The sequence below is a fragment of the Siniperca chuatsi genome, linkage group LG4, assembly GCF_020085105.1.
Source record: "Siniperca chuatsi isolate FFG_IHB_CAS linkage group LG4, ASM2008510v1, whole genome shotgun sequence".
Lineage (NCBI taxonomy): Eukaryota > Metazoa > Chordata > Actinopteri > Centrarchiformes > Sinipercidae > Siniperca > Siniperca chuatsi.
The window spans coordinates 11,402,660-11,418,817 of NC_058045.1; the positions used below are offsets into that span (position 1 = coordinate 11,402,660).

Sequence of the window (16,158 nt, forward strand, 5' to 3'; positions counted from 1 at the left end):
AAATAATTGACCAGTGGCCAGTTGAAAAATCATTAGATGTGCACATCACAATTTGTGCTTGTTGATGTTCAGAGAATTAATAATGTACTTATTGTCAAGGGCTTTTACAGTCTTATTTTGGTTTGACAGGGACATTGGCTTGGGGCATCACATTGTACAAAGCCCAGTTGTAGAGACATCATCACACAAGACCATTTTCATGGTTGTCTTTGGGGTTCATCTCGATGCTGATACACTTTTCAAACTTCTAGACCAACATGTGGTCATAATCACACCTTTGCATTGAGATCGCAGTTAAAGAGACCATTTATTAATAGAATAAAAGAAAAGAAAATAATAATAAAAGAACATGGAAAAGGTTTGATAGCACTGCCTTATATCCAAGAATCATGGGATGTTCTCATTTTTACATTGTGATGGAGTCATTGATTTTCACTTTATAGAAACTCACAAAGAAAACAATCAAGTTAATTAATTTATTAAACAAAATTTCAATTTACAATACATACAAGTGAACAGAAAAAAATGTATGCGAATGCTCCTTTTAATGAGCTAAGATGCAATTAAACTGAAATTAAGACATTTGGTTGAAATGTGTATATATCTCCGCCATAAATACATCCATATATATAAGGTTCTAATTTCTTTAAAAACTTAAACTGTGAAATTGTTTATATATAAAGTATTTATAAACTGTCTTTATGTATAATAAGATTAAATGCAATTATTGTCCCATTGGACACAAGTAATTTACAGTAATTCAAAATATCCTATGTTAAATACAGTATACAGACAGCTCTGCATGGTTTACAGGCTTCAGGTAAGTTATTCTGAAGTGGTAAATGAATTAACGGTAAACTGTTTGTTTACACAGACATTGCTGTATGCTGTATGTAAACATTTGGTTATGAAGATCTGCTACCATCTTGTTACCCTGCAGTGCTAAACCTTTTTATCTGTCAATGCTTTGGACAGGACACCTCTTTTAAATCCCTGCATGCAGTCTGCACAATAAAATGAAAAGAATCTAACTCTCTGTCAACACTCGGGTATGAAACAACAGCTGAGGGACTTTTAAGACTGCAGTTATTAGAGGAAGCTGCCTACTTTCTTGTGTGTGTGTTGTGTGTATCTCAGTTCCTGTCAACAATAATCCAGTTATATCTTCTTATGCCAGAAAAAAAAATCTAGAAATGGCAGAATGCTATCCAACATACAGCAGATGCTGGTTTTGTGGGTCACCAAGACAAACAAAGTTGCCTTGACCAATGAAAATGCTGCATTTACAGCAGTCAATCAAACAGCTGATCCTTTATGACAAGTAACAGCAGCAAAGCCTGTGTCAAAAAGGTGCAAAGTCACTGTTGTGCAACCGGAACATCGCTGACCGACACGTGACACTGGTTGTTGCTCTCAGGAAGTGCTGCTTCTCTTTCTGGTCCTCGGTCTCCTATTAAGGATTTCTTCTTCTTGGTCACTTTCACAATCCCTCTGAAATATTCAAAATATTTGCGAAACAGCTGTGAAATTGTTTGTGTGGTGACAGGTGATGACAGTTCTAGGGGCCCACAAAATATAAGGATTATTTTATTGTTTTTTTAAAAGCAGGGGGAAATGCACCTGGGAGTTAGGTGAGAAGACTGATACCACTCTTATGTTTGTACAGTATGGTAAATATGAAGCTACAGCCAGCAGCCAGCTAGCTAAGCTTAGCACAAAAAGAAACGGGGGAAACAGCTAGCCTGGCTCTGTCTGAAGGTGAAAAAGTCCACCTACAAGCACCTCCAAAGCACACTAAGCAAAGCACCTTATTTCTTGTTTGTTTAATCTGTTCAAAAACTTAGACGTAAAAATGAAAATTAGTAGTTTAACGAGGGGTTAGGTGCTGGACTATTTCTTGGCCGGGAGGAGTGATTTCCTGAAGTCTCTATTGGTGGCCTAGCAACCTGATGGTGAAAACAAGACTCCGGGAAGTCACTGCTCCTGGAAATTGTCAGACACATAATCCCTTGTAAAACTACAACTTGTCGTTTTTACACCTTTAGAGGTGCTGGTAGGTAGATTGTGTTACCTTTGGACAGAGCCAGGCTAACTGTTTCACCCGGTTTCCAGTCTTTATGCAATGCTATGCTAAGCTAACTGGCTGTTGGCTGTAGCTTATATTATATGCAAAATTCCCAAAATATTGAACTGTTGCTTTAAGTCCAGACCACTGAGCCATTGCTGTTAGCTTTACAACAGTTGGTTCTTACCCCGTCCTGCTCAGGTAGCTTGTGGCCCTTCTTCATGATCCGTGTTAAGTGGTTGCACAGAGCCACAATTCTAAATGACAGCTGATGAATAGATAAAAGCAAAGAGAATGAAGCCTGAAATCAATCATTAGAAACATTTTTTATAGAACTGCTGTAAGGAAATCATCTAACTGTATTTTACCTTCCACCTGCGTCTGGCGTACTGTCTCCGAAAGTTCTCCAAGTTGACCACTGACAACCTCTTCACCATGGCCTGTCTGGGATTCAGAGGCTGCAGAGACACAATAAGGGATGAAATAACAGAAGAAGTATCTTTCATGCTGATGTCAAATGTTCAAGGAAGTTCAAAAAACATTATGCTAAGGTACTTGTATAATTTTGACACTATAATATGAGGTACAACAGGAAACATACTGAAATCTCAGATCACACATCACAAGAATTTGTTAAAGGGATACATAATAAATGATGAACCTTTATTTCAGTGTTTAGACAACAGTGAAAATGTCAGCGTGCACAGCAAGTGCATGAGGCGTCTATCTGTTGAGATGCTAAAAACACTGATAAGAAGGCGACACATTTTTAAACACATGATCTTATCATAGATGTTGTTTTTCCTGTCAGCTCATAGAACATCTCCAAGAAATAAAAAAACGTTTTTAAAATAAATAAATAAATTCAACCTTTAGTAAAAGTGCATATTTAAATCTATGAAAAATAATCTGAAACAAAAAATAATTTATGACTACACATGTAACTTTACAAATGGATAACCATTGAAGAAAAACATCAATATACAGTCTAAAAAAAATAGAATGAAATGAAAAAATAAATAAATCAACAAAAGTGAACTTCTTATACATTCCATTGAAAATAATTATTTTTCATCCTGTGTCTGGTCATAACACAGTAAAAACATTCACAAACAGTATTTTTCATCATTATCATTACTTGTCAAAATAAAAAGCTACCAAACCCACTTAATCAAACAGGAGTAACAATAATAAATCTAGTTTAAACGTTTGTTAATATCACTTTAATTCCTACTATTGTGCCATAATTACGTGACTTAAAGGAATAGTCCGACATTTTGGGAAATATGCTTATTTCCTTTCTTGCCCAGAGTTAGATGAGATCGGCACCACTCTCGTATCTTTCTGTTAAATATGATAGTTAATATCATCGAGCTTTCTGTAAGAATGTGAATAAACGCATTTCCCCAAATTCCTATTCCTACTATTACTTTAACTGAAAATAATCGTACTACAGAGTTCACACAAGAAAAGAAGAAAAGTAGAAATGCAAAGACTACACAGCTATACATTCAAAGGTTTGTGTTGCTGAAAAAAATGTATGTGTTGAATTCAAACAGCCTCATTTTCAAAAACATGTTTAGCATTTTAAGGTCAATAAAAGTGTCTCCATTTGTGTATGTTAGCCAGACTCTGTGAGTGGCTGTTTAGCCTCGGCGCACAGATCCCTCCTGCAGGACTGATGCAGCAGCTCCATCAGCGCCTGCTTCACGTCCGTATTCAGACTGCTGTTGTGAATGCTGCCGTTGCCTCCTTCCGGATGCAGAGAGCTCATCACCTCCTGCAGCCACTGCAGCTCAGAGTTCAGCTCCTGCCTCAGAGCGTCCAACTGACTCTGCCTCTGGCTGTACTTCCCACTGATGCTCTCCAGAGTGGCATCTATAGCCTTCACATCCTCCTGCAGCAGCCTCCTTGTGGCCTCTACTTTACGGAAATCATAGCGAACCTGCGACAGCTGCTTCCTCACAGCCTCGCTCTCCTCCTTGTACCAGGCCTCCTTGTCGTTGTAGATGGAGAGCAGTGCTTCTACATCAACCTGCAGAGTGTGGTGGGCTCCTGCCACCTCTGACAGCCCCGTCTCCATCAGACTGACGTCCTCCACCACATGGGCAAACCGCTCAACGTTGGCATATGTGTTGTTCTGGGGCACACTGGAGTGGGACTGGATGGTGTACTCCTTTAGACGCTTTGTCTTTAGCTGCTCGGCTTTCTTCTCTGCCTCAGGGGCAGCGCTATCCTCTTCCATGTGGTCACAGGACTTCAGACAGAAGGATGGAGGGGGGACACTGAGTGAGAGGCTGTTTCATTGTTGCATCTTGAAAACACACATGGCGGTGAATATTCCAGCAGAAATGGCACTGTAGGATTAGTGTGTGACCCTACAGCGAAAGCCATGGCAGGTAAGAGTGCCAAAAAACAACGGACATTCCTGTTGAGTGTGTTATATTTCCTGGCTTCATGCTTGTATCCAAACAGGACGAAGACTCCATAGTAAGACACCAGTCACATGCATCTCAGCAGCTAATGTTGGAGTAGACTTCTTCAACATTACCGGTTGTTAAATCTCCATGCCATTAAAAACACATTTAGTGAGATCTTGCTTCAGTTCAATCACTTGATGGGGGGGGGGGGGGCAGTGATGGAAACAATATACAGTAACTGTGATAAAATATGTTTTCAACGAGCAAGAACATATATAAAAAGTGGCTGTAAACATTTTTTGGCACATTTAAAGATTGATTCTACTCTCTAATAAGAAACAAACCTGTTACCCGTACGTTACCTTTGACATTAACTGTTAAATGTTGTTTCACATGTAGCAGGAGGTGAGGTGCTGACAGTAGTTATTGAGAATACAAAAACATGCTATAATACACATAAATCAAGTGCATACCTTAATCCAAGGATGGTTGAGGGCGTCTTGTATGGTCATCCGTTTTCTGAAACGATGAGAGAAAGAAAATGCAGCTGAGTAAATACACTCGAACAACTCCATCACACACAGAGCACGGTGAGCAATCATGCTTTAGGATGTGAAAAGGAATATGTTCGGACCGGCATGAACTTTCACAGGAATATTCGGTTCCCCAGAGGTGCATTTAAATGGAAACACATGTTAAGCAACAAGAACATGATCACATGGTACAAAGTATTACACAGTGCTTTGCCTGTGGTAATTATATTCTGGCATAAATAATGTTTATTTAGCTTATTTTATTTAGTGTGTTACATTGTGTACCAAAAATAAATGTGTCTAAATCCTTGCTCTAGATTTCTGTGGACTGGCTGGTCTTTCTTTCTCATTTGGATCAGGTCTGCACATTTAATGCGCTTAGGATTTATTGCAGCAAAACCTCTAATGATTGGCTTTGTATAGAAATTGTTAGACTTGACCTTTGGCCTTCAGCTGTTTGTCAGTTCTTTTACCTTGTGTCCTTCACCAGGAGCTCTCTGATGAAGCTCTTGGCCAACTCGCTTGTATTGCGGAAGAGCTCTTCGTCGAACTCATAGTTCATCGCCGAGATGTTTCCCAGCGTTTCCTGCTTCGTGTCACCGAGGAAAGGTGACGCGCCACTCAAACTGAAAGAACAGCACAAACATTCATACACCCATTTAGACGTTCTCGATAATCTCTTTAGGTACAATAAGATTCCCACTTCACGAATCATCCCAACTTACAGAATATATGTGATGACTCCAATGCTCCTGTGAAAAACAGCACAAGGTTAATCCAAAGTTATGTACTTCAGCATGTTGTATGGAAGGCAGCAGAGTCAGAAGTAATTAAAGGCTCTTACCACATGTCTGCCTCCAATCCCAGTGGCTCATAGTTGACTATCTCTGGAGCTGAAAATAGACAGCACACACTCCGGCATCACAAACAGGCCAGACACCAAGCCTCCTCTTAAAATGTACTACACTGCAAATGTATCTCATATAAAAACACTTACCAACAAATTCAGGGGTTCCAAAAATGTTTTTGAAATCTGCCCCAGCTTCTATTTTGTGAGCCAGTCCAAAGTCTATGAGTTTGATGCGAGGTAGAGGAACATTCCTGTCCAGCAGCATTATATTTTCAGGCTAAAATGCAAAAACAACAAAACAGAGAGGCACTTTGGTCAGCAGATTTCTACTAATACCAAGGTTGGGCAATGCATAAACAACACTGCGTAAAACAAGTTACCTGGTTGAAACCGCCTTTTGCGTAAGCATTAAAGAAAAACATTGCAACAGTTACAGTCATACTTGTTAGTGTGAAATATTAAAGGAAAAGTTCAACATTTCGGAAATTTTTCTTATTTCTTGCCGAGAGTTAGATGAAAAGATTGATACTACTCTCATGTTTGTACGCTAAATATGAAGCTCCTTCTAGCAGGCGACTAATTTTAATGTAGCTTAGCACAAAGACTGAAAACAGTAGGAACAGTCCAAAAGTAACAAAATCAGTCCAAAAGTAACAAAATCTTTAGCACCTCTAAAGCTATGCTAAGCTCACTAATTAACATGTTGTGTCTCTTTTATTCAATCCCCACAAAAGCCACATTGTAAAAATTGCCGGTTTACAGGTGTTATGTGTTAGACTATTTCTTGGTCGGGACCAGTTGCCAGGCAATCAGCTGAGATGACAGGAAGTTACTGGTCCCACCCAATAAATAGCTGAGAAATAAACAAACGACACACACCATGGTAATTCACAAACTTTAGAGGTGCTGGTAGGTGGATTTTGTCACTTCTGGACAGAGCAATGCTAGCTGTTTCCAGTCTTTGTGCAAAGCTATAGATAATTAGCCAGCTGCTAGCTTCACATTTAGGTGGTATTAATCTTCTCATCTAACTCACGGCAAGAAAACGGATAAGCAAATTTCCTAAAATGTCAAACTATTCCCTTACAGCTATTAAGCATAATTTTTGCAGACTTACAGAAGTTCAGACTTTACTCTGTTTCTCTGGATTCCTATAAATCAGAGTAAAGGTCACAAGCTCTGTAACATTCAGTCAGCACAGATAGACAGTCACATTTTCCTTGACTGACTATTAACTTTCTAATTTCACAGAAAATGTTAAGCACAAATGAGTGCACAGATCTGTCATTGTGAAGTGAAGGCCTCAGGCAAGTTTGAATTGAGCCTGTCACTGAGTGTTCGATTTCCTTAATTGCCAAAGAAAAGCATCAAAAGTGCAGCTGCGTAAAAACAGGACAGTGACTATCAGAGAGCAGCGTGGGAGACACTGCTCTGAAACTGAAGAGATAACCTTGTGGTATCTGTTTGCCACAGAAAACAGGAAGGCTGTGTGATTCAGAATAGCGAGACAGAATAGCACGCACATTAAACACCTGCTATATATATTTAACATTAAGTCCTGTTCAACCTCGCATGCAAGCACAGTTCAGTAGCTGTGGAGATAAAGAATTCCATCTTCTCACAAGACATATACAGATTTACATATGATGCACAGATGGAGAATTTTGTACCTTCAGATCAAAATGTGTGATCCCCTTGGAGTGGAGGTATTGGACTCCATCTAGGATCTGTTTGATAAACTGAGTGGCCTCCTCTTCACTGAGAGATTCCTTCTGAGCCAAGAAATCAAACAGCTCTCCTCCAGACACCCTGTAACACACACACACACACACACACACATATAATCTGGGCTCTCTTGAACGTTATCTAAAGTGAGTTCCTGAGGTTCATGATGCTTTAAATATGTTTGTTTGTGGTAACAATTTTGGTCTGCTTTGAGTCAGTCTATCCTACTTATGAATCACTGTAGTTCTCAACCTTTTCATAATAAAAGTGCTGCTGAAAAGTGGTATAAAGCATCCTTTGACCAGCTGGCAGCCCATAAACACGACGTTCTTTTACATTTATACAAAGAAAACATTATAGACTGAATGAGGCACAGTGTCTCATCCTGCATCTAACATGAACTGTTCTGTCAGTCAATTTTCCCATGCTTTGATTGGATTGGGCTTTCCTTTAGTCCTAATTGTGCCCTCCATGTTCCCAGGAACTCGCTGGACCCAGACGGGGCCCTCTGAGGCCTCTTTTCAACACAAGCCTTATTGACTCTGTGAGAGCCTTTCAGGTTCTTTCTGGCACACGTGATCCTGGCAAAAGGTTTTCAGCAAACACAGGTTCAACAAACAATCTATGTACACAGAAATAAACTTTACACAACTTTACCAGCATGAACCTGAAACAGAAGGACTGCACTGACATTATGGCTTTTTATTAAAACAAAATGCTATGCACTATGTTAAGCAGCCTCAGTAGAAATGCAAAACAGATTCCTGTAGAGTTTGGATGTTTTAAGGTGTAACATTGGTATTATTTGGCAAGCATGAACATACTATTCTTTTAACTGTATACGGATATTGTGATGTATTGTTAAACTAAAGTGACTCACAGTTCGAGGATAAGCACCACATCTGTGCGGTTCTCGTACACATCATGTAGTGCTACAATGTTGGAGTGCTGAAGCTGCTGCAGGATGTCCACTTCCCTCTCGATCTCCTCTCTTCTTACACCACGTCTGCTGGCCCGACTCTGCCGCTTCTTGATGAACTTGGCTGCATATTCAGTGCCTGTACTCTTCTCTATACAGCGTTTGACAATTGCAAACTGCCCACTGCAGACACAAAAAAAGAAAAAAGACACTGACATTACTTAATGTTAATTACTTAATTACTGTGTTTTTAATGTGACAAATAATTAAAATCTGATTTTATCATTATTTGTGTTGAGTTTTGTCATCTCATGTGTTGAGTGCACTATAGGTATCATTTTTCAAGATAGAAAACATCTTTTAATGAAATTCTTAACAATTAACAACAGGATATAGCTACGGGTGAAGACAGGCGTCAGGGAGGAAGCCGAATGTCAAAACCAGCTGAAATATTGAGGTAGAATCCATCACTTCCTGTTTCCCAGCCAGACAGAGAACAATCACACAGGCCGACAGTGTATACAGAGCTGCTGTCCTCCCACTCCGGCAACCTTCCTGCCAAATTTCTAGCCATCCTCAAGAGATCAGTCCAATGAAAAAAATCCCAAAACCTCTGAATATTTCACAACAGAGGTGTGGGCTTAGAGACCATCTCTCTGTGGATTATTGTTTCATTTTTCACTCTGCTCTTGTATTGCCTGTGGACATGAGCTATTTTAACCCAGTGTGGGCATTTCAGCTTAAAAGACACAGCTGACTCCACCAGTAAACGTTTGCCTTTATTGTCACTCTCCCCCAACTTAACTAGTCATTTCACTCATAATTGACCCACTGACAGACTGAATGATTAAGTGTGAAAACATCCCCCAGCACTGTCGCCCAGTTAAATATATGTGGTGAGTCTCCATGGCTTTATTATCAGACCAGCACTTGTAATCTCAGACCTGACTAAGCCTGCTGCCACTCCTGCTGCTTTACACACTTCCTGCTGCTGTGTGCTGACCTGCCCACTCTATACATTCAGACTCTGAAAACAAGCGTCTCAGTCACTGATCCCTCTGTAAGACATGAGTGCAAGTGTGGTGGCAGAGCTGGCAAAGAGTTTCTGCGTGGGGAAGATGAACATTCTCTTTGACAAAACAGAAGAGGAACATTCAGTCATGCATACAGAATAGTCAGAGGATAAAACATTAAAGCCTGGGGCAAATTCTCCTGTGCATTTTGTATTTTTAGACATTGTGAAAGAACATACAGAGAGAGGAAATAGATAATAACTGGCAGGCATTTCATGTTTTGGACATAACTGTCCACACAAAGATTCCAGGGTGGCTGTGAGAGGCTGTCCAGCCTATGTTCACTATCATCATGGTGTCTAGTGGGCTAATAATAGCCTGGCCCACAGGCTCAATCTCCACCTGCCACCTCTCTGCTGCTCCTGGGGAGAAAGAAAAAGCCTGCTGAGCCGGAGGAGTGGAAAGAGAAGAAGAGTGGAAAGGCAGAGTGCTGGGAGAAGCTGCTGGATAAAAGCTGTCCAGAGACATATGGATACACACTGTGCTCCTGTCACACTCATTTCACACAGCAGTTTTACACTTGTACTTTCTAAGAGTGCTTTCCCAGAGATAGCTCATCACAGCTCCGGCTCATCACAAAACAAATAAATGGATTAAATACAAAAGTATTCATCTTTGTGGTTTAAAGCAACCCTACTAACTCTTCCTTGACTACGTTAGTGTGGGACGGTTGAGCGAGTTTGCTCTTTTTGAGGCACATCCTGTCCTGTGTTCACATAGTTCTACAATCACATCTGGGAGCAGCTCAACTGAAGACTTTTAGACTTTTTTTAAAAACTCAAAAACAACAGTTACTGAGGTGTACTTTCACCACGCAAGCTCTGAATTCTTCAATGACAAAATCCAATACTTCCAATACTATGCAGTCGAGTACAGCAACACTGCAAACTATGGCCATACATATTCAAATCAACCTTTCTTTGACACAGTCTAAAAAGAAAAACTAGATTATAAGCTTCATAAACATACAGTAGTATTAGTTGCAGGGCACCTGTATTGGATCACATTAGATTGTACAGGTGTTTCTATTAAAAAGGAATATGTTTGAGGCAGGTATCTACTCAACCACAAAGCCCCAGGCCCAAGTTATTATTGAGCTTACTTAATATCAGGGCAACAAAAACACTGACAAGATCAGATTTCAGTGTGAACATGTTCCAACAGAGAATGCAAGAGAGAAGGAGATGGGGGGGTGTATATATGTCATAACAATGGTCTTCAAAGAGTCACACACACATGCCGCTAAGGAAAAATAAAAACAGGACGGGTGGGGTGCTGAAGCAGCAGGGTGGAATCTCAAATGCTCCCTCTATCTGTTCTATTCACAGGACATTTCCACCCCTGAGACATCCCTGAAAGGCTGACCCTGTTAGAGATGACTACAATAATGTGTGAACTGAGGAGGAGGGTAAGTCACTCAATGAATTCCACTTGCAAAAACAGGCATAAAGTACCCTGAGAGGAGGAACTGTCACATGGCAGCAACAGTGTCCTTTATTTGCCTGTTAAGCAAGACTGAACAGAATTACCCCTCGCAGCAATTGTTGTAGCCCAAATGCGAGAGAAAGTGCACAACACAAATGTCAGTCCAAGGGCTTTACTTTAGTGTTGTTAGGAAGTGTAGAGTAACAGCGGAGAGAGCAGTGATGCTGGGAGTGGTATTCCACAACGGGCCAGGCGTGCCGGCTGTCTTAGCTCTAAGCCGGCCAGTGGGGCTGAAAGTACCATCTCCCCACAGAGTTTCCACTTCCAACAGCTGAAGGTCATTATCCACAGCTAAGGTTGGAGGAATGCTCGGACAAGTGGCGCCGGCCCAATATTTAAACACATTTCTCAACCTAACAACCTCTGGAGCAGCGTGACAAAGACAGCCAGATTCATAATTGACCAAACCCTGTCCCTTACCACCCCTACCATCTGCACATCGAATGTGAAGGAGAGGCAGCTCAACCTTCTCAAATATGACTCATCACTGCAGAAAATAGAATTTCTGTTGTATTATCTTGTGTAACAAATGCATGAGAACCCAAACATGCAATTTGTCAGCCACTTTATCTGCCATTATTATGGAATATCTCAACATCTCAACATTTATGCCCATGAAATGTTCAGGATACTCTAGATTTCCACTTGCTTTGAAGTGGTCCAATGTCAACCTCTGTCAAAAGGGAACTCCGGGAATGTACAAGAGGTCAACATGGAGTTCCCTCCGTCAGGCTGCACTGAATAAACACATTTTTCACCCACTCAACAGCAGGAATGTCTGTCCCTCAGAGCTGACTACATGCATTCTTATCCTGCTCTTTGTACACACATGCTTACTGCCTGTGCTATAGATGTCATGTACAGTAAATCCTTTTGGAGAAATTCTAGCACTTAACTGTGTTCATCAGCAGCACCTGTCTGCCTCACGACTGTCAGCTCTTTTCACTTCAACACATCCAGTCTGTGAAGGCTGCAGCCTTAAGTGTGCATCGCTGCCCTCGCTGCATCCTCTCCAAAGACAGCAAACGGAAAACATTTCTCTAATTCATTTCCTTCTGCACAAAGTTGCGTAGTATTTCTAGAAGACACAAATACTGCAATGCCCAGAGACAAATTGGGAAACACTTATCAGGTGTGGTATGATGTGACCTTTCCCTTGTTCCTGCTTCATTTGGAACATTTGAGTAATTTAATAACAAAAGTCTACAGCCATGCTAGTGGCTCTGTGAGGCTGCACTTAGGGACAGTGGTACTTTCAGCTAAATGCTAACTTTAGCATGCACAATGACACAATGAAAATGCTAACATGCCGATGTTCAGCAGGTAAAATATTTGTAAAGTAACGTTGTTAGTTTTGCAGGTATTTGGTTGTAAATCACAAATCAAAATTTTGACCTGAAGGTGGAGCTAGATGAAAAGTTAAGGGATAACCAAAGTTATTACAATTCATCCTGAGGATCATGAATGTCTGCACAAAATGTCATTGCAATCCATCAAATAGTCGTCGAGACATTTCAGTCTAGACCAAAGTGGTGGACTGACTGACGAACCGACATTGCCATCTCTAGAGCCATGCTGCTAGCTAGGCTAAAAACACCACAGACACACGACTTTCTGTACTAACTAATGTAAAACCTGTGAATGATTCATATCCACTGTGATGTAGGTGCAGTATATACAGATTTCAAAACGAAGAGGAAGTTTACAAGCCTTTAATTTTTGTTGAGGCATGCAAAAACAATGGCACTTCATATCCAACGTGCATCCTGTGAATCTTTGACGATGACTAACAAAGTTGATGTTTTTTCATTCAAGAAAGGATTTCATGGCTGTCACAGTAACAATATCTAGCAAAGGCGGTAGTAAAGGTATAAAAGATCTTGAGTGTTGTGACCAAACATGGACAAGAATGAATCTGTTGTTGACAGGTAGAGTTCAAATAGTCCACCATCTGCACAGAAGTCCTTCCTTTCTCTGTCTTGCCTTGTCAGTCACTTGTGTAACAGCTAACCAGTCTCCCCAGTCTCGAGGGAGGGCAGCTGTGAGCTCACACTGTGACACTTCCCACTGTATGTCATCATCAGTGTCATCACTTAGATGGTAAGACAAGTACAGTTGTCAGTAAATGTCTTACATCTCAGGCCAAGGGTTATTTTACAGATAGGTTTACCAAAAACTCTTCGTCAGTAGTGGAAAGAAACATTGAGTACAACTGTGTGGGGCCCTGTGACATTAAAATCTGTCAATAGGGGAATAGTATGATGAATTGACTTTCCTTTAGCGAATGGCTCAACAGTTCCATAGAGCACAGACCATCTTAAATACTTCACCCCGATCAGTTTTTGGCCCCTCTCATCAAATTTCCACACTCTCTTGAGAGGAAGATTGAGTAACAGTTCCATTGTGGCATATAGAGGAGAGGTCTCAACCCATGAGGCTCTCACAAACTGTGGGCGGGGTGGGCTGCATCCTCCAAAACTCACCACAAAGCTGTCACAACAAGACAGAAGAACTACAGGCAAAAAAATCAAGCTGCTGAATTGGTGATAAAAGTCTCAGACACGTTCTCTGACTGAAAACGCATTTCTTCAAGTTTCTCATGATAGTAGGGCTGAACATGTACGAAGCGCAGGTCACAGCTGAGTCGTCTTTTCAAGCAACATGTTTTCAGCTCAATAACAAATCAGTGATATTGTCAGTCTTTAAACATTTTATTTCATTTATGGGTATTAGTTCCAATAAGGCATTCTTTATAAAGGGTTTATAAACGCTTTAGAAAGGACTTTTAATGCACTTTTTTATAAAAGGTTGTAACTAATGGCTTTATTAATGTTAAGAAATCATTTATTAATCCTTTATATATCAGTTAAAATCAATCAGTAAGAACAACTTTTGATTTGCCAGGGTGTGACCAGTATGACACTTGCTTTGTCTTTAATTAGTCAGAAAGGTACCTACAATGTTGGAAAATCATCTGCAATTATAGATTGTGATAAGGCATTAATAAAGGTTTCTTACAATCATACATAAAATGTATAAATCTTAATAAAATGTTAATACATTTAGTTCCAGATGTTCTGCAGCTGTCTCTCAGAAAGTAAGCCATTTAAAAGTTGTTCTTATTAATGGCTTATAACTGATCTATTAAAGCATTAGAACCTGATTTATTAACCATTAATAAAGCATTAGCTGCAACTTATAAATGGTGCCTTTTCTGAAAAAGGTACCCGTTATCATTTAAGTGAATTGCCTGTTTATGCTAATGTTATTCAATCATTTCGTTCACAGATGCATTCGAATATTTCATGAGGCAAATATATGAGGAATCTTCGATGTAAAATGCAATGAAAGTGTGAATGCTGGCCACAAAACCCTTCCTACAGGCATATAAATGCAGCTGGAGCACACAGCAGGTTTTGGTCTGTCCTGTCAGGGTGTGTCAAAAAACACCCAGCAAATACAGGGACACAGTGTAAACTTTGACCAGTAGTGAAAGGTTAGAGGTCAGACCCTTTCCTTTCACACCCTCTCTATCTGTTAGCAAGTGGTGCACATGCCCAAGCTGTCCTTCTGCGCAAAATGGATTTGTTGCTTCCTCAATCCATATTGCACCTTGCCAACTTCCTTTCATTTATTTCCCCCTTCATGTCTGCTCTGTACGGGCCTGATTAACACTCCTCCTCAGCACTCAACTTCAACACATTGATCCACCACCCAGAGTCAACTAAAATTTTATTCTCTTTCCTGGATTGAACATATTGCACCCAAACAGAGTTTGAGAGTGTGTTTACTTTTTAAACTTTATCTTTTGCTGTAAACTTCTACCTCCTTAAATACAGTGACACTCCCAATTTCAAGCTTAAACAGGCCAGCTGTTTGCATACCTACGTACATACGAGGACCACGGCGTCAAGAGGCATGCAGGGGAGAGCTGAATCACACTCTGACTCACACAAAGACTCACTCATTTTCTATGAGCTGCAATTAAACATCTTCTACTGTACACGTTCATTAAAAAGCTTTGAAAAAGACTCACCTTCCTAGTGTTTCTCCAATTTCATAGAAATCATCCACATTCTGTTGCTTGAATACCGCCATGCCAGGTGTCTTCATTGATGTAGTTTATCTTCTTGATAAGCACCACCAAAGCCTGTCTTCTTCCCTTTCTCCACCAGTCCAATCCTGCTAATACAAAGAGGTGTTCCTGTTGATTTCTGACTGGAACGATGAAAATGTTTACTACATGTTCCAGCTTGCTGTATAGCATTCCATCTCAGAGTTGTACCTACTTTCAACAGTCTGTTGAGAAAGCCTCAACACTATGTACTAAAAAGTACACCTAGTCTGTCTTTCAGTTGTCTAAATACAGATTATTGGATTTAAAATTTAATATTGTACAACTCATTCAGCTGTGCCAAACTGGGCAGTATAACAGTGTTTAGTTTGTGTGATTATAACAGGATTACAAATGAAAAGAAAAGAGCATTTTGAGTAATTAGGTCAGGATATCTGTGAAATTTGTTCCTGTTGTGAAACGTTTTGGCTGGTAAAAAGGCTGACATTGAAAAAGCATACACTTTGTAACTATTAAAAATAAAAATGTTTTACTGTTATGAAATAGAATAGTAATTGATTGTGCACTATAAAGGGTGAACACTTACGTACATTTGTGAAAACAAAAAGCTGTTCACAAACTGAAATACCACAAACATCCTATCTGGTCAGTTTCATGTCACATTTGATATGGCTCTACAAACTAACTGCAACCAAACCGTATGGCTTACCTTCTGTCAGATGCAGAGCTGATGATAAACTTGCATCGGTTCCCCCGTCTCCTACAGCTGGTCTGGTCTCATGGTTACAGATCAGACTCAAAACTACTTGTTTAGTGTCTCTGTTGTTTTCTGTTACTTATGGCAGCACCATCAGGCTTTTGTGTCTGCAGAAGTCCCTCCCCCTGATGGCTCTATTATGAAAGTGCAGCATGAGAGAGGCAGGCTATCAATAAAGATGACCGGCATGTCTGGTGTTTATTCTGAACAAGCATATAAGGAACGGAGCATTACTACAGCGAGCAGTTTTTTTCTG

The 16,158-nt window shown here is 40.2% G+C and overlaps 1 protein-coding gene across 4 annotated transcripts; it reads right to left on the reverse strand.

Annotated features, from left to right (window-relative positions):
* Window positions 1-462: 462 nt before the first annotated feature.
* On the reverse strand, window positions 463-16,108 carry dapk2b (death-associated protein kinase 2b). 4 transcript variants are annotated; one of them, XM_044193321.1, is made up of 12 exons: window positions 15,855-16,108; window positions 15,107-15,255; window positions 8,474-8,695; window positions 7,539-7,677; window positions 6,016-6,145; window positions 5,863-5,911; window positions 5,744-5,770; window positions 5,492-5,644; window positions 4,959-5,004; window positions 2,434-2,523; window positions 2,253-2,333; window positions 463-1,491 (listed from the first exon to the last, which is right to left on the reverse strand). In XM_044193321.1, exons 2-12 carry the CDS (start codon window positions 15,181-15,183, stop codon window positions 1,414-1,416), a joined length of 1,092 nt encoding a protein of 363 aa, XP_044049256.1. In that variant the 5' UTR covers window positions 15,184-15,255; window positions 15,855-16,108; the 3' UTR covers window positions 463-1,413. The 4 variants fall into 4 exon arrangements, with proteins under 4 accessions (XP_044049256.1, XP_044049255.1, XP_044049254.1 ...); XM_044193320.1 differs by having other exon boundaries at window positions 15,107-15,252; window positions 15,855-16,011; XM_044193319.1 differs by lacking the exons at window positions 463-1,491; window positions 2,253-2,333; window positions 2,434-2,523 and adding an exon at window positions 2,708-4,322 and having other exon boundaries at window positions 15,855-16,020.
* Between the last annotated feature and the right edge of the window lie 50 nt (window positions 16,109-16,158).